General features: G+C 38.5%; 1 protein-coding gene across 5 annotated transcripts; it reads left to right on the forward strand.

Moving 5' to 3' along the window:
• The first annotated feature begins 7,867 nt into the window (after window positions 1-7,867).
• On the forward strand, window positions 7,868-18,419 carry lrrc8db (leucine rich repeat containing 8 VRAC subunit Db). Of its 5 annotated transcripts, none has more exons than XM_053635785.1 (3): window positions 7,868-8,496; window positions 8,603-8,763; window positions 15,084-18,419. In XM_053635785.1, the coding sequence occupies exon 3, from the start codon at window positions 15,086-15,088 to the stop codon at window positions 17,609-17,611; it is 2,526 nt and encodes an 841-aa protein (XP_053491760.1). In that variant the 5' UTR covers window positions 7,868-8,496; window positions 8,603-8,763; window positions 15,084-15,085; the 3' UTR covers window positions 17,612-18,419. The 5 variants fall into 5 exon arrangements, with proteins under 5 accessions (XP_053491760.1, XP_053491763.1, XP_053491762.1 ...); XM_053635788.1 differs by lacking the exon at window positions 7,868-8,496 and adding an exon at window positions 8,859-8,986 and having other exon boundaries at window positions 8,503-8,763; XM_053635787.1 differs by lacking the exon at window positions 7,868-8,496 and adding an exon at window positions 8,901-8,986 and having other exon boundaries at window positions 8,503-8,763.
• The last annotated feature ends 5,370 nt before the right edge of the window (window positions 18,420-23,789 follow it).

Here is a 23,789-nt window from a genome sequence, read left to right on the forward strand (position 1 = left end):
TATTCTGAGCATGTATTATTATTATTAATTTTTTTTTGTCTTTTATTTTGTTGCTGGAAAATTTATCATGAAAAGTTTACCTGATTCCTGATGTGATATGATGCAACCGTCTCAATATTTACTGCCTACACTGGGTTTGGCAAAAAAAAAAAAATAACTGATGTAAAGTTTTCACTAAATGATCTTTGGGAATCTTGTAGCTAAAGCAACAATAAGATCTGTTTTTAAAATGTTCTCTATGAAAACCACATTCAACAACCCAACACACCACAGAGAGCTAGGTAGTGCTATTCACTTCCTGAATATATAATTGTTTTGAATTAAAGTAAGTTTGCTACTGTTAGTTTTCTAAAAATGCCACATGCTAAATAGTTATGAGTGCAAACATCCGATGCAATGAATATTTTTTATTACGTTATTAATAAAACGACATTCATGCTGCTTATTGTGACTGCTTAAATATTGCAAAATGCAAGAATACAAAATATTGCTCGGAAAAGATTGTATCTGACACTGCTAGTGTTAGTTCTGCATGCTTTTCTGCTCAGAAGTTGGAGGCAACAAAAGAGGTCACATGAGTTGCTACTGTATCTTACTGCTAATAGCAAGTTGTTTACGTTCAAGAGTTTTTGCACCCCATCATCTCCATGTAATCCAGAAGACCCCATTCCATACAAACAAGACACTTGTCTGAGCTCAAGATTTATAGAGATTGTATTGGCATTACTGTGCGATGAATTATCAGAGGAAAAGACAAATGTTCAGCGTAATGTAGAGGTGCACATTGGAACTTGGAACCAAAAAGTTCCATGAGTGGGTTTTTCAGATTTATTTATTTATTTTAAATGACTGTGGGGCATGTAGTCAAATATGTAGGTGTTTGTGTGGTACTGAGCAACTTGTTTATGCAGCTTTGTTGGAAGCACAGGCAGGTGGCAACAAAAATATTAACTGCAGGGTCGGTGGAGAATGTCTGCGGGAGGATGGTGGAATTGGTCAGAATATTTTCAAGATCAGTCGGCAAAAAAAATCCCATACACACCTTTAGACCACAGAGGTGTTAAAATATTTTTCTTAATAATTTAACCTGAATCTGCCATGTGACTGATTTAATCACATCTGCAACTAAATGTGCACTAAATTGCAAAGTTTTCATGTCACTGTGATGATACATCATTTGTATCTATATCATCTGGGAAATCAATATTATGTACCTTAAAAAAATTAATTTAAAAAAGTAGACGTGAAGACATTTAGGGCTAAAATTTAAAGCTTTAAAGCTACATTACATGCACTTTCCCAGGGAAAAGATGCATACTATGTACAAAAGATGTGTTAATGAGGATAGCATCCCAGAATCTAATCAGTTCATTTTCTGGTTAGTATGATCATTCCATATAAATCATACAAATATTCACCCACTCGTTTGTAGTGGTTACTAATTAATTGACAAATGATGTTGCCAGTTGATAAATTTCAGTGATGTTGCATCCATTAGTTAGACACAGCTCTGTACTGGTGAAACAGGCGATGCGTGCCTTAGCCCATTTCATGTCTGACATGTTTCTCGATCTCGCCTGCGATGCCACTCAAATAACCATTTCGCTGAGGGTTGGAGAGTGTAGGCATTAGCAATGTCACATGATGTGTTGCCCTGCTTTTAGAAGCTGAAGACTGACAGTATCAGATGCTGAAGTTATTTTTGTGCTTGGAGAAATATTTCAGATTTCTGTACAGCTGCAGTTAAGCATGAATGATTGTAATGGACAGTGTTGTGGTTTGTCAGGTCAGCATTTTCTGTGGTGTTGGGTCATTCAGGAAAGAATGGGAGAGTATTTTATTCGCCACATATAAATCATTGGCTTAAGTAATTCAGTTAGGTATTTTCATTATATGCTTAATGTACTGCAATCAGTAATGTTTTGTTTGTATATAAATGATGGGGAGACTGTTGATTTGATTAAGCACCAAAAGAAGCCACAGTGGTAAGAAGCTAAATGAGAGTTTGTGCTTGAATGCATTCAATGTGATTACGCATCAAGATGACCGCATAACACAATAAAAGGCACCAACATGGCAGTATAATACAATAAAAGATTCAGTTGTGATTACATGAACTAGGCACTGGTTTCCTGTTTTGTTTCGTTTTATTTTCCCAAATGGTATCATTTTCCTTCATAGTTCCTTAAAGCTACCGTGCATAGTATTGTATGGTTAAAAATGGGGGGAAAAAGGAAAACCATTGAGTCATGAGGGAAAATACTCTAAAACATGGTGTTCCTGAGCTGCTGTAAGTCACCCTGATTTTCCAGTAGTAGGAACTCCCAGTATTTTAACCACAGATGTCGGGTTTAACCGGAAACTGTTATGTGCCAGTTCGGATATGTCCCATATCATAGTGCATGAAAGTAGTACAGCCCACCCCAGATTTCCAAAACACAGCCACAGGCATCATAAAAGAGGAGAAGAATGTTCCTTTAAACTGTTTTTGTTCCGCAGACCTGCACGAACAGTACGGTGACGGATCATAACAGAAGGAAGGCTTTTTCATTCAACGAGGTGTTTTAGTTAGCATGCTCACTCAGCAACTAGGACCGTCACATTGATGTGTACAAGTTTTTATTCTCTCAACACTTCTGTAACACTTGGAAGACCTTGATAATTAGGGATGGGTAAATCTATCGATTCTCCGATTTTAATCGATGTTCAATTTAATGAAACGATATCTATTTGGGAAATCCCCGAATGGATTCTTAACGCGTGTGCTTTACTTGAGAGGATGTGAATATCATCTGTAGTTCGCCTCTCGTCCTGAAGATGTCGCCATCTGTCATGTTTTGAATTTTGAAACCGGTTTTATTTCTTAAACATGTTTCAAGTTGTTAATGAATTTCACTGTTGCACATTTAAAATGTTTTCTTTTTTTTTTTTTTTTACAGTAGTGTGAATTGTGCAGTTTGTGCTTACCTTATGTGCATTGTCTGCACATATTTATGATTTCTTGTTACAATGTTTGTTACGCAAAGTAAAAGTAAAAAGTAATTAAACATAATTGTGTGGACCCTATTGTTAATGTAAATGTGTATTTCAGAAATATAGATTAGTAGGAGGGTTTCAGTTACCAGCATTTATATTAAAACATGGATTCCATGTCTACAAAACTAACATTTTAAATGAAATATTGATAACTAATCGATATTGAATCGAATCGAAACCATATAAATAAGAACCGGATCGCCAAATTGGTCGCAATACCAAGCCCCATTGATAATAGCGCCAAATATAATTATATCTTCTCTGCTGAGCTGCAAACCAAAGCACATATTACCATACTATACATCCATCCATTTTCTGTACCGCTTACAATAAGCAGGGTCATGGGTGGTCTGGAGGGTGCCAACCCATCACAGGGCACAATCATACATCCATTCACACACTACAGACAATTTAGAGATGACACTTAGCCTACAACACGTTTTTGGACTGGGGGAGGAAACCCCCCAAGCATGGAGAGAACATGCACACTCCACACACACAGGGCGGAAGCAGGAATCAAACCCCCAACCGAACTTACATAAGTAATATATAAGTACACCAGCACTGTAGTGTGTGTTTGTGTGTGTGTGTGTGTACTATTTAGGCATCTTATGTAGTGTGCAGCATGCAGTGTGGGACACAAGCCTAAGTTCCCATTATATGTGTATTCCTTGCTTCTCAAAGCTGTCAGATAAATCTCTGCTGAAGAAAACTTTACAACGTTACGAAATATTCAAGAGGTAGCTTGCAATAACATTTTCCTACCAGAGAGGGCGACATTTCAAAATTTTATAATCTGCATCTTGGAAAAAAATGCTCAGTCTTTGTTAAACAAAAAAACAAAGCTGAGGTTTATTTTTAACAGCTGTAAACTTGTAAATGCATCCAGGTTGAAATGAAGCTGGACCTAATTTCTGTAATATTAATATAATGTCAAATGTGGAGAGGATACATTTTCTCAAATTTTATAAGCAGAATGGTCTTTGATTTTGTTTTCAGATCACTTGTCTCGCATCATCAAGGCTTAAAAGGGAAAACAAAAACAACACCACAGCTGTTATCTTGGCAAAGAGAAGGTGCACAAAGTGCCAATAATTGTGACATTTGGAAATCTAGATAATGTTTATTACATACTTTTTCATAGCCTTTTCCCCTTTCCCAAGCATCAATTTATGTGGGAAAGTGAAAACAATTTTATAATCTATTAAATTAAAGGTACATAATTGGATTGTAAGGGCCACCATTGTTACTGCAAGGCTACATTTGTTTTTATGTTTTTGTGCCTTAGGGAACAAAAAAGTGTTTGTATAGTTCCCTTGTTCCTGGGAATATTACATGCTGGTGCAGTGCAGATCATGCTGCCAATGCATACCTCCTGTGCCATCTTACCTTTTTTGGAAAGAGGCCTTTACTAATGAAAGACTACAGCCTGATTCTTCTGTTAGAGATTTCATGTCTTTGCATGCAAACTAGGATTGTCTATGGCTGAGTGTAGTTGAAGCAAAGGACTTCAGTCGGTGTACAAGTCAAGGATTCAGCACTTAGAGCTGAAACACTGCCATTCTCTTCAAGCATGGCCAGTGAACCTGAGGATTTAATTTGGTCTGATGCAGAAGAAGTGTTTAACCTTGAGATGGACGGAGAAACACTTCAGCTCTGGGCTTATGTGATTGTAAAAACATGTGGGGGTTCAACAGTTACGCTGCACTAAAAACACACACACACACAGGGATAAACCTATCAGTTCTATTCATGCACTGTTAACCCAAGTCATGTTTATTATAGTCGTCACTTTTTGTTTGCCTACAGCTCCTAGTTATCAGTGTTTTCATATCTGAGTAAAGAATATCATTTATGAAATGTCCAACTTTATCAACACTTATCTTGCATGAACTGCTTTATAAATACTTGGTTATCATGGCCACATTTATTAACTCAAACAACTGTGAATGTACATCAGTGGTAGAAATTATTCATCTTGAATAATGGATCTGTATTCAATGGAGTTGTAGGAAAATTCAAGCTCTCATAAAAGACAGCAGAGTTCTTAAGATACAATAGACAAAAAATGAGCTAGAGTCAATGAAAAGGACACCTCACAGATAACCTGATGTTAATTTTGCTATTGCCAAATATCCTTTGTGTTGCCTTTGAAAACAGACTCGCACACACGCACATACACAGAGATCCCATTTCCCCAACAGGCTCAAACCACCGGTAGTCCATTTGTATTTCATCTAGTTAGAACTGGCTCAAACCTGCCTTTTCTAACAGCATAAGCCGAGATGTCTCCGTGTGCGCTTGGAGTTTGCCAGCACAGCAGATTTAGAGCTGGAATGTGTGATTCACATTGTCAGTATGTGTTTTACTCAAACCCTTAGACAATGAGCTTAAGATCCTTGTCCTTTTGTCCTTCATTCTTTGTGAGTTCCCAGGCAACTGTTAACCCAAACTGCACAAAAGCTGGCCAGCTCTAAACTCTAATATGTCCACTACAAAAAAAAAATAATAAAAAAAAATGAAATGCTGCAGGATCACGTTTAACGTTACATTTCTTCATTTTGCACACATTTTTTATTCAAAGCCACTTATAAGCATTAGTGTTGATGGAAGGCCAGTGTTATTGCATCATTAAATATAAGAGCCTACCATATTTCAGTATATTGCTTGTCCTCTGATACAGTGGTTTAGAAGGGGAAGGGGCAGATATTTGTCAGGGTTGGGGTGCACCTTCACAGAACCTGCATCGATCTTTGCCTTTTTGTTGTCTAAGGACATTGTTTCATAAAACTACCTGGGATTTAAACTCACATCCTTTTAGTGACACTTGGGTTATGTAAGACATAATATAATGCGAAGGTCATGTAACAACATTTAAAATTAGCAGAGGAACATTCCAATCTGAGTTACTGAAAGACTACTCTAGCGCTTCTAAAAGTGTTATCTGCCCTCTTCCTCTTTCATGTACGTAGTACATAAGCTCATAGACACCTACAGTTGGCTATTTTGCTGTATTTTTGCTGTGATTGACAGGCAAGAAAGAGTATGACATCCCTCCCACCCACGTGGCTCTGTGGCATCATCAGGATTCAAACTCACAATCTCCTGACAATAGGGTGAATGCTTTTCTTTGCTCAACTTAGAAGTCCCAATAATCACTTTGTCAGGGCCATGGTGAATCCATAGCCCATCGAGGGAAGACTGCACGTGAGGAGAAAATACACCATTTATCGGACACCTATCGCAGGGTACCATGCGCACACACACACACACATTCAAACTAGGCTTGCTGCGATAGTTTATATTACCGGTGTTACACAGTGTTCGGTCGCACACCGATTACATCACTTGCCCATCATGGCACCGCCCTAAATGTTGTTTTGCTTTTCATAGTAATAAAAATAATTTATTTCAGTTAGAGAACGGATGCTACAATTAACTGCTCAATTCAGCACTATGGGGTGATACCGGTATTACCGGTGTTGTCACACATCGATTAACCGGTGGGAACATTTCCTCACCGTCACAATTCTAATTCATACACTCATTCACACCTAGGATCATTTTAGCATAACCAATCAATCATTTGGCATGTAGATGGCATATTTTCAGGAGGTGGGAGGAAACCCACATGGGCATGGGGAGAACATGCACAGAAATTCCACACAGACAGTAACTCCAGATCAGGATCAAACCTGGGACCGTTGAATTGTGAGATGGCAGGTAGCAGATGCTACCTGCTGTTCCGAATGTGAATTTTAATTCACCTATAAACCTGGTCTCTGTGTAATACCTTCCTTACCTGGTTATTTTTGGTAGATGGCATCCTATGCACATAGTTATGGTTGTGTCATATTCTTTCCATTTTTAATTTAATGGTGCTCTGTTGGGTTTTTAAAGTTGGACTATTTTTTATAGCTAAACACTGATTAATAGTTTTCCAGAACATTCTTGTTTTGATAGCTCCTTGTCCTCCATGATGGTGTGTCTCCAAAAAACTCCGTGGAATTCCCAGAACAGGTGTCTTTATATTGAGGTCATGCGACACTAACCCAAACTTGTTCACCTAATTATGTGACTTCTGGTGACAGAAAGACAATCAGTTTTATGTGGGTAATATAAACTACATATTAGACACAGTCCAAAGAAGTGTTATAGGCTAATTGGGATTTCCAAATTGTCCGTAGTACGTGAATGTGTGTGCGACTGTGCCCTGTGATGGGTTGGCACCCTGGCACCCTGAAATCCTGTCCAGGGTGTCCCCTGCTTTATGAACTACTTAGTAGTCTTTGCTTTCTTCTTTTCTTTCTTAATTATTATAATTTTTTTGGATCAGAGGTTCCAGTGTTTCAGACAATGCTCCTGTATTCACTGTCATGGTAATAACACGGGAAAAGCACCTGCTATGGACAGGTCACCTGTTATCAACGTTTAGTGGTTACGCCTCACACCGCCAGGGTCGGGGGTTCAATTCCCGTCGCTGCCCTGCGTGTGCGGAGTTTGCATGTTCTCCCCGTGCTGCGGGGGTTTCCTCCGGGTACTCCGGTTTCCTCCCCCAGTCCAAAGACACGGATGGTAGTCTGATTGGCGTGTCCAAAGTGTCCGTAATGTATGAATGGGTGTGTGAATGTGTATGTGATTGTGCATTGCGATGGATTGGCACCCCGTCCAGGGTGTACCCCGCCTTGTACCCCGCCTTGTACCCCATGCTCCCTGGGATAAGCTCCAGGTTCCCCGCGACCCTGAAGGATAAGCGGTATAGAAGATGGATGGATGGTATATACTTAAAAGTAGGGTTTCTACTGTAATACAAGCCTCAACAATAAATAAATCCGATTTAGTTACCTCGATAAATCGACGTCGCTTTTGTAAAACAGTTAACTAGGTCACCAAAACGTATTTACTACAATATTATTAATTAACCAATTAATTAAGTAGTAACATTGTATCAAACGTACCTCACATTTAGGGTATCCGAATCCCGTTATTTAGCGTCACACTGAATATAAAAAAGTCGATAATTATTATTTTAAATAAAAAGAATATGGAATATCGCTTTTGACACGTTTTGCCGGGGCTGAATTCCGAATAACTCAATGCTCCCTACATAAGCGCACTCCGTAGTCCATGACATAAAAGATTCCGAAGCGCACGTAGCGCACTCGGTGTCCAATAAGGCGCCGTTTGTACCTCATCCCGGATTTTGTAAACTTAAGCACCTCCCATGACAGACTTCCTGATTTTAACCACAAATTGTTTGATTTTTAAATTACTATTACTACACGTTGCGCTTTTTCCCCTCAACATGTTCGTACTCGCAGGACTATTTTAGCTTGTTAAAAATGACCGTACTGGATTGAGGCGCGTTTTATTGTTTTGTTGTCCCCCCCCCCTTCACGTTTGGACAACGCGGGGCTGGAGGAAGGAGAAGCGGAGGCGGCAGCAAACTGGTGCAGACTGGTTAGTACTGACTACTGCATGTAGGAGAAGACAGAGGACGGGACAAGATGTTCATGTACATCATGTAAATGGTTCTGTTGTCTTTTTTAATTATTATTATTATTAGGGAGGAAAACGTCCAGCTATTTTCCCGGTCGTGTTTGACTAATAATGATGACACGAAAGGACAGCACTGTGCGAGGCGTTGCGCAGTATTATCACTACGCCAAGATGGAAATGAGATAGTGGATGGTGGTGGGTCATAAGAAGTCTACACTTTAGGATGCAGTAAGTATGCTATTCTGTTATATCAGCAACCAGTTTTTGATGAATGTATTATTTTTTTTCCTCCCTGTGAAATTCTGTGGATTCTGCTCTGTGAGGTAGGTGTGAAACCTGAGACTGAACACCTGCTTGTCTTCCAGCACTTGTTATAATGGAGCCAGAGATCCTCATGCAGGCTGTGTAGCCTGTGGTTCATTACACTGAACTGTTCAAATCGGAATTTTAGGTAGTCCTCACACAACACCAATAATGCACATTTAATAAAATGTATATATGTATATATTATGCACCCACACTTAAAAGTGTTTTCAGATAGACACTGTTTGATATGATACTCAGTGATCCTGTATAAAGGCAAAAATAATGTATGTTATGTTATAATGTTATATTAGATGTGTATAGTATTTAGATTATGATTTAGACACACCTTAATAACTACCACTACCTGGGGTGGCATTAGACAGTTAACCATTATTTTAGGGACCTTCTCAGCTTGAATGACTGGATTTATTCACATGTTGTAATTGCCTGATGTAATTATCCTTTAGGATGTTTTTTAATAGGGAGCAGAATTGCCATGCAGAATTTCAGGGTTGTTTTTTTTTTTTTTTGTCATCCCAAACATTATGTTAACAAAAAACATGTTGACATGTACACACTGGTAGATTGTTCTGAAAACTCTCCTAACACATCATCTTCTTCCGAGTCTTAGAGCTCTTTATTGGCCCGCTTAATATGTTCCCCACAACAATTTAATTGGCTTGCGTGTGCATGAACAGCTGTGATTGGTTACCGTTTGTGTCACTATAACGGCTAGGAAAGACTAAGCAAATCAGTGTATCTGTCGCAGGCATTGACCTAGTTAAGAGAGAGAGAAAACCGAGGGGTTAAACGAGGCTCCATGTCTGCACACTCGCATGTGGTTACACCATCGGAGTGGCTAACACCATGAAGCGGTTAAAGCTATTACTTAACGCTGCCACAGATGATGAGGTTTCCTGTGTTGATCTTCACTTGTCTCTGTAGGCGCTGCCCTCCTGAACTGGTAAGATTAGCTTAATTTACTGATCGTCAGTTGCAGCCTTGATCTCTGTAGATGTAGAGGTGCTGTGACATAGGCTTCTCAGATGAAGGTGATCCCATAGTTCTGTTCACTGTTTGAAAGCTCTATAAAAGTAGTAAAAACGAAGAAAAAAAGAGAAAGAACTGCTGCACGGATTACTAAAAGATCTGTAACAGTATCGTCAACTGTGGCTTCGAACCCTCGGACGTTATTGCATTGAGAAAATCCACACACACTCGGATAGTTTGTGTAAATATTTGTAACTCTCACGTGAGTAAAACTTCCCATCTGCTACATTGAGATATATTTTTCAGTGGGGCATATCGAGTCAGAAGGATCAAGCCATGCTGCATGATAGGGAATGTCATACTGTGATTATTTTTGCAACTTACTGAGAGTTTGGTACGTGACATGGTTATAGATAGGACCGCATGACTTTGGCATGAAAGTAACATAAATGTATCCGTCTCTGAGTTGTCTCTGATCAGCAGCATCCGAGGTGCATATTGCTCATAATTGAAGTATGATTGCATTATGAGCATGGATTATGGTATGGGATGAGAAATAATGATTGACAATTATAATAAATGCTTATTGTGTGGTCTTCAAGCCAGATGTAAAGACAGTGGTTAATATGGTTATTAATATAAGTTGGCTCAGTGGTAGCTCAGGGGTTACTTTACTCAGTGGTATAAAGGTTGGGAGAGTAAACCACAGTTTATTGGAAGAAGAGCCACTTTTCCATCCTGCCTCATTTCTACGTTTTGGACCAAATTATCTGCCAACTGAATCATTTAAAAATGTATCCGTTAGAGGCCAGGAACTAATTTTGAGAGCATTGCTCCTATACAAACTGGGATTTTTATTTTATTAGATGCTAGCAGGTCTCGGCAAGAAATAACATGCCAAGAGATCTTATCTTGCATTCCTGTTGGTCTGTTTCTAATGTTGTAAAGTCTGGTCATCTGAGGACAATTATTTATAAGGCACTGTTCTAAAAGTGAACAAGTTAAATGAAAACAGTTGCGTGTTTTACATTATACCAGACCAGCTAGAGGCTGAGCATGTTTTTGAATCCAAAAACATACTTTTTGGGTTCAAATTCCACTACTTCTAGAGAGCCACTTTTGGGCTGTTTAATAGATTTTTGCCTCACTCCTGTGTTACTTTGAATAAAAGTGTCTACTGTATAAGGACCGGTGTCAATACACATACTGAATTTTTTTTTTTTTTTTTTTTTTTTTAAAGATGTAATACTCCTTTAGCATGCATGAGACATTTAATCAGTCAATAAAGTAATAAAGCACTTTATGTACAGCCACAAGCAATTCCACTCATCCTGGTTAGGACCCATCATCGTGTCTGCTCTAGGTATCTGTATAACAGCATATAATAGAATAACATTCATTTATTTTCATTTATTCATTTAGCAGACACTTTTATCCAAAGATACTTACAAATGAAGAAATAAAAGCAAAGCGATATATCAAGCGGAGAACAATACAAGTAGTGCTACCATACAAGATCTTTAATTGAGTTCTAGAAAAGCAAAGTGCGCAGAGTAGAGGTGTAAGAGCCAGAGTAAAGTTGTTGTTTTTTTGGGGTTTTTTTTAGGATAATGTGGGGCTGGCGTTTTAGGGGTTAGTTAAGTGCTCACGGAAGAGGTGGTTCTTTAGCTGTTTTTTGAAGATGGTGAGAGATTCTGTGGTCCGGATTGAGGTCGGAAGTTCATTCCACCACTGAGGAACAGTTAGTGTGAAGGTTCTGGAAAGGGTCTTTGAGCCACGCTGAGTAAGCACTACTAAGCGTCGGTCGCTAATCGATCGCAGATTGCGTGAGGGAACGTAAGCCTTCAGGAGAGTGTTGAGGTAGTGGGGTGCTGATCCAGACAAGGTCTTGTGCGTGATCATCAAGGCGTTGAATTTGATATGGGCATCTACAGGTGGCCAGTGGAGGGAGATGAAGAGGGGTGTGACATGGCTCCATTTGGGACCCATGCTAACATAATAGCACTGTAATGAATCTAAGCAGTTAATTGCTCATAATGCGATAGTATACATTACAGTGTGTCCTTATGTTACATTTTATAAACCAGATTTTTAACATTAAGTTCTTTTAGTACAATACTGTATGATAAAATATTTGAATACATGTTTTGACAATAGCATGTATTTTTAACAAGTCTTCTTGGATTTTTGGGTCATTAAACGAGCCTAGCAACAGCAGATGAGACTGGTAATGAGCCAAAGTATTGTGTAAACAATGGGAAAATTAAGTCAGGGCTCTAAAAACTGTATTGTCACAATGCAACAGAAAGCATGTGTCACTGTTACGTACTGTCTGACTAGTTGTTGTGAGCTTTATTTCTTTCAAGTATTTTTACTAGTAGATGACATATTTTATTACAGAAACTTCAGAAGTTTTCCTTTTAACAGTAGTCTGCCAACAGAGATGAGTTTTGCAGAAGTTAAAGAAGTAGGCATTAAGTAATTTTCACATTGGGTTTTTTTTTCATGTGGGGGGGGGGGGGGGGTTAGTTGCACAAGGCTCTATTTTTCAATCATGAATGTCCTTCAGATTGTCCCAGTGAAGAGAAATCATGTTCCTCTTGCTCTGTAAACAAGCCGTAGACAGGATAATAATATGTAGATCATGATTCTGTTTGTTGTACCGGTTTGCTGTTGTTAATTATTTATTTGTTTGTTTTGGGGTTTTTTTTTTGGTCTTTCTGTGCAGTAATCAATATAATTTCATTTAATTACACATTAGTTAATGAACGGTTATACGATAACTGTTTACTCCTGTTCTAACACCCACTGAATACCATTCTGCAAGCACATGTTGCATTTATTTCTGGTTTATTAAGGCTGGTGAGGCTTATTTGAGTACTATTGAGACATAGTCTCAGGCAAATCCCTTCGACATCTTTAACTGCCCTATGTTCAACTGTCTAGACATCAAAGCCATCTTAACACATTGTACAAAATGGGATAAAGTTTGACAAAGGAAAAGCAAAGAACAAAGTTATGTCTTGAATAGTTCGTGCAGTGAGGGAAAAGAATGTGGCTGCTGTAGGTGACTCAGGTCTTGACATGTGCTTCAGAAGATCTGAGAGTGGAAAATATTCAGGACCTCCACTGCTTAGTGTTTCACAGAGTTTTCTTTACCAGCATAATTTACCAGACCCTGTGCAAAACTTCCTAACATGCTGGGGTATGCGAAGAAAAGAATTTCACTTTGCTGTAGTGTATATGTGATCAATAAAGTCTCATTATCATTGTCATTATAATGCTATTTATACTGGGTGGGTTGTAGCACAGGAAGTAATTGTAATTGCAACCCTCTTTTCCAGTGAAGGATTAAACAGTTACCAACTTCCAGATTGTGCTGTTCTGTGTGAACAGTTACTGATTCTTTGTCCATTTGCCATGCCTTTAAATCAGGACTAGGCAGTATCAATGAAAAAGGAAAGACGCTGGGTCAGTCGTGTCCCATGCACGTAGTAAATATATGACCGTTGATATCATTGCTCCATGTTCAGCTGACTGACAGTTAGGATAACTTGGAATTGAGTAATAAGTTGGAATAAGTGGAATTAGAGACCAAAGTGTAATTTAATAAAAATTCTATAATTTTTTAAAATTTATTATTACATACAGTATGTATGCAAAAGGGTTGGCACAATACCCAAACATGTTCAACTACATGACTTAAAAAGAGGAAATGTTTGCATCCGTGTATATAGCCTCTTGCATACGGTACAATTCCACTTCCATTTACTTTTTTTTAGTCCATTCAGACATTAACTAGAAAGAGATTAGATCACCAGAATGTAAGATTTCAGTTAAAAGGAAATTCCAGTTGAAAATTGAAAGGTATCCTTTTCTTGGAATGAACCAAAAGACTCCGGAGTGGGAGGAGGGGACCTTTACTGTACGTTTCAAGCCTAGGTAGAAATCTGGGCCTGAGTGGAAGATTGTTCAGCATTGCATTAAAACACGTTTATGATTGCATGCATATGGATACGTATAACACTGACCAAAATACTATTTTGATCAGTGCTGTATGTATGTATGTATGTATGTATGTATGTAGATGTTTTTGCTCTTTATTAGAGTTAACAATCATTAATCCTAGATCCTGGTTTAACTTGTAATTGTATGTAGTAAAAATTTAGCAACTGCTTTCAGTGGACAAAGTTTTCATAAAAACAAGAACAAAAAAAAATTGAACAGCCTACATGTACGGAATTATTTATCCTTACAGTGAAAAAGAGGCTAATGAACCTAGATCAGTTATTTAAATAATGAGCATTTCTTCTCTGTCCATACAGAGTAACTATCTGAAGTTAAATATTTCTTTTTCTCCTATAACAAATGTTTTGTTTTGTTTTTTTGCCAATTTGATATTTTTTGTTATTCTCTAAATTTAATCTAAGGCTTGGAGGTGGGGAAGCTGACTCTCAGGCATCAAAACAAGTCTTAGAATTTGATATTACATGAAAACATTATTTTTGGCCAGTCCACCCCTGCAGCAAGCAGTTTGTGTGTGTTTTTTTTAATAGTCTCAGATTGATGATACAATCAAGAAGTGTTATGTAGTTGGTTAGGCTTGTGCAAGCTGGAGAGTTCTCTCATGGAAACTGATACTGGGCAGAGCCTTAACAGCCTGCTGTCTCCTTTATAAATGCTTTTATCTTACTGCATTTCTTACCATTAGACCTTGCAGCTGGTTGCTATGGTTAGGCGTTATTTGGTAATTAGAGTTAATTAGAAGTGTTACCAAAAACTATAGTAAAAGGAGCCCAAACGTATGCAAAATTCAGTAGATATCAGAGGTGACTCATTTTTAATGAAAATCAGAACCTTGTTATTACAAATCATACAGGCATGAGTCATTTTAATCGTCAAAAAGTAGTAACTGAAGGCAAATTGGAGTTATATAATCCAGAATGTAACTAGCACTATATGCCACTGTTGGCTATTAATAGTGATAGTACTATTTATTTATCATCTGCTTTGTGTCAGATAAGTCAGGCAAATGTACAAATAGGTCAGGTTATGCATTTTGGTCAGTGTTTAAGCATGGGCTACTTCATAAAGAAACTGGTGAGGACACTCTTTATGTAAACTCAGATTTAATTGCGCAGTAAAGAGTGTGCCTAAAACTATATTTAGCTCAAGTATGGATGCATAGAAGGTTAGCTATTAGGCAGCAATCACTACAATGCTAATCAGTGGTGTTATGTTCTCTCCCATAGGAATGTTCACCCTCACGGAAGTTGCCTCTCTGAACGACATCCAGCCAACCTATCGAATTCTGAAACCGTGGTGGGATGTGTTCATGGATTATTTGGGCATTGTAATGCTCATGGTGGCAATATTTGCTGGGACGATGCAGTTAACCAAAGACCAGGTTGTTTGCTTGCCTGTTCTGGATTCGTGGGAAGAGTCTGTGACCACACAGAAGCCTCCAGAAACAGCTTCTGACCTCGGGACGGGAGGAAACAGAGTGACATTAGCAGCTGCACCTTTAACAGGCAAGGACCAGCCTGACACAGTTGTCCGCCAACTGCATTTCTCTCAACCAGCTGCAGTCATACATCCTCAGCCAACAGGGGTGAAAACAAACATGGACTTTCAACAGTATGTCTTTGTCAACCAGATGTGCTACCATATTGCCCTCCCCTGGTATTCAAAATACTTTCCATATCTTGCTCTCATTCACACAATTGTCCTCATGGTCAGCAGCAACTTTTGGTTCAAGTATCCAAAGACAAGCTCAAAAATTGAGCATTTTGTGTCAATTTTGGGGAAGTGTTTTGAGTCCCCTTGGACCACCAAAGCATTGTCTGAGACAGCTTGCGAAGACTCGGAGGAGAATAAGCAAAGAATGACTGGAGGCCTCTCGTTACCAAAGCATTTATCCACTGGCAGTGAGGAGAGGAGTCCAAGCCCAACCACACCAATGCTGGGAAAATCCAGTGTTAAATTTTCAACTGAAAAGCCTGTAATTGAAGTTCCAAGCATGACCATACTGGACAAGAAAGATGGCGAGCAAGCCAAGGCCCTTTTTGAAAAAGTGAGGAAGTTTCGTGTGCATGTTGAGGACAGTGACTTGATCTACAAACTCTATGTCGCTCAAACTATAATTAAGACAGTCAAGTTCATTTTGATCTTGTGTTATACAACAACATTTGTTGCATACATTCATTTTGAGCATGATTGTAAACCAGATGTTAAGCATTTAACTGGATACACCAAATTCCAGTGTACTCATAATATGGCATTCATGTTGAAAAAGCTGCTCATTAGCTACATTGCCATCATTTGTGTTTATGGCTTGATATGCATTCACACACTTTTTTGGTTATTCAGGCGGCCTCTGAAGGAGTACTCATTTGAGAAGGTGAGAGAGGAGAGCAGCTTTAGTGACATACCAGATGTAAAGAATGACTTTGCATTTCTCTTGCACATGGTAGACCAATATGACCAGTTATACTCTAAACGCTTTGGTGTCTTTCTCTCAGAGGTCAGTGAAAACAAACTGCGGGAAATTAGCTTGAATCACGAGTGGACATTTGAGAAGCTACGGCAGCATGTGACACGGAATGCGCAAGACAAGTTGGAGCTCCAGTTGTTTATGCTGTCAGGTGTTCCTGATGCAGTGTTTGACCTCACTGACCTCGAGATATTGAAGCTTGAGCTAATCCCTGAAGCACGGATAACAGCAAAGATTTCCCAGATGACCAACCTTCAGGAACTGCATTTATATCACTGCCCTTCCAAAGTTGAACAGACTGCATTCAGTTTTCTCCGTGATCACCTACGGTGCCTTCATGTCAAATTTACAGATGTGGCAGAGATACCCCAATGGGTTTACTTGTTGAAGAACTTGAGGGAGCTCTACTTGGTGGGAAACCTGAACTCTGAAAACAACAAGATGATTGGCTTAGAATCCCTCAGGGACCTGAGGCATCTGAAAGTGCTACATCTGAAGAGCAACCTTACTAAGGTCCCAACAAACATAACAGACTTAGCCCCCCATCTGGTCAAACTCGTGGTACACAATGATGGTACTAAGCTCTTGGTATTGAATAGTTTGAAAAAGATGATGAATCTTGCTGATCTTGAGTTGCATAATTGTGAATTGGAAAGGATACCACATGCCATTTTTAGTTTGACAAATCTACAGGAGCTAGACTTGAAATCCAACAATATTCGCACTATTGAGGAGGTTATCAGCTTCCAGCACTTAAAAAGGTTTACCTGCCTCAAACTTTGGCATAACAAGGTCATCACCATTCCACTGTCCATAGGTCAAGTAAAGAACCTCGAGTCCCTTTATCTTTCTCACAACAAACTAGAGTCCTTGCCTGCACCTTTGTTTAGTTTACCTAAGCTAAGATATTTGGATTTAAGTTACAACTCCATTGTGGTGATTCCAACAGAGGTAGGATTCCTGCAGAACCTCCAGCACTTTGCCATCACGGGAAACAAGGTGGAAGTGGTACCAAAGCACCTGTTCAAATGCACCAAGTTGCGTACCCTGTGTTTGGGCCAAAATTGTATCTCGTCCCTGCCAGAGAAAATTGGCCAGCTGGTGCAGCTGGTACATCTAGAGTTAAAGGGAAACTGTCTGGACCGCCTTCCAGCCCAGCTTGGACAGTGCAGACTCTTGCGTCGAAGTGGTCTGATTGTGGAGGATCACTTATTCGACTCTCTGCCGATAGAGGTCAAAGACAGCATTAATCAGGAAAGCAATTCTACGTATGCTAATGGAATGTAGGAGATTAGTAGAAAGGGATCTCTACATTTCCCTCTGCTGGTCCTCTTTTGACCAAAATCTGCTATCCATGTTGAATGGAATTATACACAATGTTTTCTTTATTGCTATGGTTGTACCAAACTGGTCCCTTGCTAGTTTGTCAACTGGTGAGGAAGGTTTGGCTCAGGACTTGCACCTAAATGAAATGCTTTAAACCACTGGAATTAACCAAGCATCCTAGAGATTATTCTGGCTACAAACTAAACAAGAAGACCAGTAGAAAGCATCTGATGTAACAAAACGTGTTGACTTGACTGGAAATGTTTCTAAAAAGATATGAATAACCCAGTTTGCAATATTTTTCTTTCCCCGATACAAAGCCAACAGTGTCATGTTTCAAATGCAAACCGCTCTTTCTGCAGTCTTTCATTTGTTTATGCTGCCATGTTGTTTTTTTAATTTTATTTAACGACTTTCCACACAGAACAACCCACATTGTGGTGCAGATACTTACTGTATTTATTCATTCTTGGAAGAAATCAGGAAAGTGGTGAAAAACAACAACAACAACAAAAAGATCTTTGTGTTTGGCAACGTATTATAAGGAACCATTAGTGCACCCAACGCATGGTCCTTGCTGCTCATAACACTTCAGCGTAGAAATTATTGCTCTAATATTTATTCTTCTACTCTTCAACTTCTACATGTTAGTCAAAAGACATGTATAAAATCAGAGTTTATGTTAAAAACTACTGCTAAACATTGTACTGGTTACTCTAAGTGGGAATACAAATGCTTGTACTTTATTAAAAAAAATACTCAATCAGAATTGTTTAATTCACTAACTGTACAGATTACACTTGAATTTGACAGATAAGCCTGACATTGTTCAACATGCAACATCCCATACTCATAAAATTAGGACTATACAAAACAAAGTGCAATTAAGTACCAAAACTAAAGCATTCAGGAGGTGACTGGATGAGTTAACCACAACAAGAAATAATTAGCATCAAATCGGCATGCAGCACATTTTAAAATGTGCAGGTCACAGCTGGGTAATCTATTTTGCCTAATATTCTGTGACTGTACTCATCACAGTGACCATTTTTGCGCTTAAATATTGACGTGATACTATTATACCACATTCTCAAATCTGAATTCTCGAATCTAATTGCTCGGAAGGTGTTGATTAACTTTCCATAAGAGCAGCTTTGACAATAGTGGCGGCTTGCCGTTTCTATAGTAACAGCACATTCACAGGGACTTGCATATGCTCCATGTAATCTAAGAACAATAATAAATGGATATTACAACTGCTGTTATTTAACAAAGAAAAACAAATGATCATTGATATTGTGCAGTTTTCTGTAAGGACATGTTTATTTAACATTTATGGAAGGAGTCTCGAGTGTCAGCACTTGGTAACAGTCAGTAAATTTTCCACCTTCGGGACCTTCGGGACCTTCGGGACAGGAGACTTCATGTTTTCCAGTTTCTTGGTGGCATGGCGAGTTGTGTTTTCTTTGTCTTATTAACTTCAAGAAAGACAAAGGACAGGCTGGTGAGGATCCACTGTGTATAGCTGCCACAACATAAGCGATAACGCAGATGTTACACAACATTAAATGTAGCGTAGCTATAAACATTTAACCGCATGATATGTTATTCTTTAATAAATAAACTACTGTGGTATAAGAGGAATAAAACATAAACAGGACATGTCACCGTTATTAGCCTGAAGTTAATTATTTTCCTATAACAGCAGGACTTTTTTGGTAGTTTATTCCTTACTTTACTGGTTTCAGGACAGACAATGCTACTTTGGTGCTTGTTTCTAGAGTTATGCCACATCAGTGCCATCTTTTACTAGTGGGTCCTACTGGATTATAAATATAACATTAAATGCTATCAGTTACCATTCCCATAAAAGCACACTTTGTAGGTATACAGTCACTGATTAAAGCCCACAAACAATTTGTTAGCTCTTCTTTAACCAATCTATCAATTATTATCTGATGGGTGGATCATTTTTAGCACAGCAGTGACGCACAGTTGAAGCCAAAATACACGTAGGCTACATTCAAACTCAGTTTTTCACAACTTCACACATTTCATGTTACCATATATTTCCTGGGTTAAGTCATTTGGTGTCTACATTATTTGGAGGTCAAAATAAAAGCTAACAGACTTTTAGATTTTTTATATTTATTTAAACTTTTATTATTATAGTCGGAAGTTTACATACACATTGCCTTTACATTCCGATCCATACAGGATTTTGTGGCGTTTTATTGTGATTGTCGCAGCCAAAAATGCTTGATTTTGCTGCAGCTTTTTTCAAAATTTACGATGCAACTTGCAGAGTTTTTTTTTCTTCAGAAAACTACTTGGATTGGTGAAATTGCAATTGCACTAAATTGTTTTGCACGTCCTTTTGCAGTGATGCTTAATGATAAATGAGACCTGTTAGCTTTACTCATGTTCAACGCATGTGAATTGAAGATGGCTTTGACTGAATGCGCGTTCTGATGATGTCACACGGTGCATCTTGGCCCAAATCTGCAGTAATTCTTAAAAATTTGCAAGCTCCTTGGAATATTGAAGAGTTTGAATTTTTAACCATTGCTCCTGACAGAACTGGTGTAACTCAGTCAGGTTTGTGGGCCTCCTCGTCAGACACTTTTTCAGTTCAGACCACACATTTTCTATTGGGTTCATGGATTGGTAATCACCTGCAAACGTTGGTCTTGCTTTTCATACCAGTCTTAGTATATGGGCTTTTGCCTTGCATGGCAGCCTTGCAGGCCATGGCAATATAGGACTCTATTAATGGTGGATGTACATACTTTGGTACCCGAAGCCTCCAACTCCATTGCCAGTTCCTTTGTTGTTGCCTTGGGGGTTCAGCTGAAATTTGTGACTCTTTCCTGAATGATGCCATGTCTGTGTGGTCCCAAGATATTTATATATTCGTACAATAAACTTGTCATTGTACCTTCAGTTTTGAAATCGCTCCTAAGAAGAAGAAGACCTGGACTTCTGGAGATCCACTTTTTTTTTCTGAGGTTTTGGTCGAGTTGTTTGGATTTTCTAATGATATCAAGGGCAAAATGGCACTGTCTCTAAAGTTAGGCCTTTTTTACGACCACAGGTGGGCTCCCATTAATGCCTAAGTATGAGAGTTGGTCAATCAGAAGCTTCATCAAGTGATTAAATTAATTTCTGGAATATTCCAGGCTGTTTGAAGAGGAAGTCAGGTGTAAGTAAACTTTTGTCCTACCCTGTAGCGGTGACTATGCAGTGCGTGCGGCTTCGGTACAAGTGTATCAGGGGACAGCGTTGCTGTGGTTTTCAAACACTCTGTAAACTTCTCTTACTTCAGCAGTGTTTTAAAATGTCTAGTTACTCCGATATAATATCAAACTAAGCCCCCCTCATAGCTAATTAAACCAATGTTTTAAACCAAAGATCACCATAAGGGGTAAGGGTTTGTTAATCATTTCAGCATCCCCTTCCACCATGGCCGTGTTGCAGGCAGGCAGGCATACTGTAGTTTTAGTAAGAGTCTTTTGGCCTCTGCACTAGTAATTAAAAATCATGATAATATCATGGAAACTTGGATACAATGAAGAATAGATTGAATATCAATCACTTAACTGTTAAACACATATTCAAGTATTGGATGTTAAGCAGTCATGTCTAAACACCATGCACAGAGCTTGATGTTTGCACCTAAAGAGTTATAAATAACCTGGAGAATCAACCTGCTTTCAAAGAAAGCATGCTTGGCTGCAAAGTCAGCCTTATTTTGCCAGACATGGACCGTTTCTCATAATTCCTGAGTCTGTTTAGTAATTGTTGCTATTTGCAGCCTTGAGCAATTTGGACGTAGTCTGCACACAATCTAAGCAAGGAGTTTGGTCTGTACTGATTGTGTGTAATCCTTCTATGGTTTCCGGTGTCTCTCACAACTGCAGCACACTGGTGAAGAGGTTGCGTACAGCAGTCAAATTACTGGTACTACTACTAATGGGAGTGTTGGAAGAACCAGTAACGGTAATACATTTTGTGTGGTCTGGAGAGACAGTGGGTGTGGATGGCAAATTAAGTTTTGGAGCTTACTGGAGTCTTGATGTCAGTGACACTGATGTCACTTTCACACAGCAATTCCTCAGTGTACCAACTACACACACTTTTGTGAGATACAGGCAACCTGTGATGTTTTACCAGTTTGATATTACTTAATTATGGTGGCAAGAGGTACTTCATAAGCATACTTCACAAGTTTTTTTTCTTTCTTTCTTTTAAGATTTATTTATTTATTTATTTATTACTAGAGATAGGCCAGTGCAGTGTTATGATAAACCCAATTTTCTACAAAGTAATCTGGGTTCGAAAAGGCAGCCATCTCTGTGTGAAATAGTGAAATTGCCACTGACATTCTTCCAAAGCACATCACACACACACGCACATGTTTAGAGTAGGAAATCCTACCAGCTTGTTTTAGGAGGTGGGAGGAAACCGGAGAACCCAGAGAAACCCATATGCACATGGTGAGCACTGAAACTGCACAGACAGTAACATGAGCCTGAGCGCAGGATTGAACCGGGAACCCTGGAACTGTGAAGCATCGATGCTCTTTGCTGCACCACTGTGCAACAGATTTAATTGTTTTGTCAAGAATGTAACCGTTGGTAAAGTTTTATTATTTTGTTTCTTTAAGAAGGAAGGCAGAAATATGGTTATGGTCATTATGGGGACAATTTTCTATATTATGTCCCTACTAAGCTGCAGTATATCCCACCTTTCACATATTTCTCAGATTCTATATACTCAAGGGTAATTGTTGCAGGCTGAGGAAAAATCTTTAAAAAAATAATAATAATAAACATGGTGATGATCAGTCATTAAAAAAAGAGCATATCTAAGTAGTTGTGGATGTTCTGGGGTGAAAAAAACAGTTATTTAAAAAACCTTAACAATATGCTAGGCCTGCAGATGTTAAGCCAAATCCTCTCATCTTCAGATGATACCCAGATACGTCCTTAGACATGTGACAAAAATATCAAATCTGAGCGATTATATTAAAGCATTTTCTTCACACTCTTTTTGCACAATTTTATATTTTAGAGACAGTACTATATTTAAGTCTCCCCCTGGAGGAGTCCCTGTTGAAAATGGTTTTAATGGTTATAATGGGAATTGTTTTGGTTTTAATGGAAACTGTAATGGTCCCTGTGGGTCTTTACTGGTAATGTGTTGCCTTCTATTACTTGCGTGTCTAGTGGTTTATGGTGATGGTTTTAATTGTCATCTGATGGTTTTTAATGGAATTTGTAGTGGAAACAATTAGAATTTCTGTGATGGTTTCTCGGTTTATTTATTTATTAATTATTATTTAAAAAAAAATATTATTTATTTTCCCCCAGCAGGGGTATTTCTCAAACTTGTAGAAAATTATGTAGCAAAACGGAACCCAGCATGATTTAGGTAGCAGGATTGTTTTCAATCCTTAAAAAAAAACACGACGGAGGCAAAGAATCTTAATTTTCCATTATTTTGAGAAAAAAGTCTAGATTAAATAAAACCATTACACTTTTAATACTAGATGAACATTTCAGTTAAGGTGAGAAATATGTCAGAAAGATCTTTTTTTTATTTTTATTTATTTATTTTTTTATGTTCGTGGATAGTGCGTAAAACCTCTTGTATTATTACTTCATTTTAGTCACTGGTTTGATTTTAGTGTTGGAGCGCCCTCTTGCGGACAAATTATATCACGACAATCAGCGCCAATTATTAGAGTCTGTCGTACAGTCTCCATATTTGCGACACTGCTGGGCGGCTCTAAATCTAGTAAATGTACGCGACGAGTCTTTTATTTTATTTTTAACAAGTGAAAAGAACACGGAAACACCATGTAACGTGAAAATAAACAAAGGCAGAAAATGCATAAACCGTGTTCGAGCGTTTTAGATCCTTTCTTAACATTGCTTCTGTTGTAGTAAACACTGCTAATGGCAGCGTTAGGAACAGGGCTTTTATGTCCTTTAAAGGCAGTCATGAGTGTTGTCCATACTGGTGCTGAATATTTGAGATGTACAAATTGATGAAACTTTATCCTGTATTGCTTTTAGAAAATAAAATACAAATAAGGTTGTTAAGAGTTCTTTGACTTGTAAAAGGTCAAGGGAAG

This window comes from Ictalurus furcatus, chromosome 11 (assembly GCF_023375685.1).
Source record: "Ictalurus furcatus strain D&B chromosome 11, Billie_1.0, whole genome shotgun sequence".
Lineage (NCBI taxonomy): Eukaryota > Metazoa > Chordata > Actinopteri > Siluriformes > Ictaluridae > Ictalurus > Ictalurus furcatus.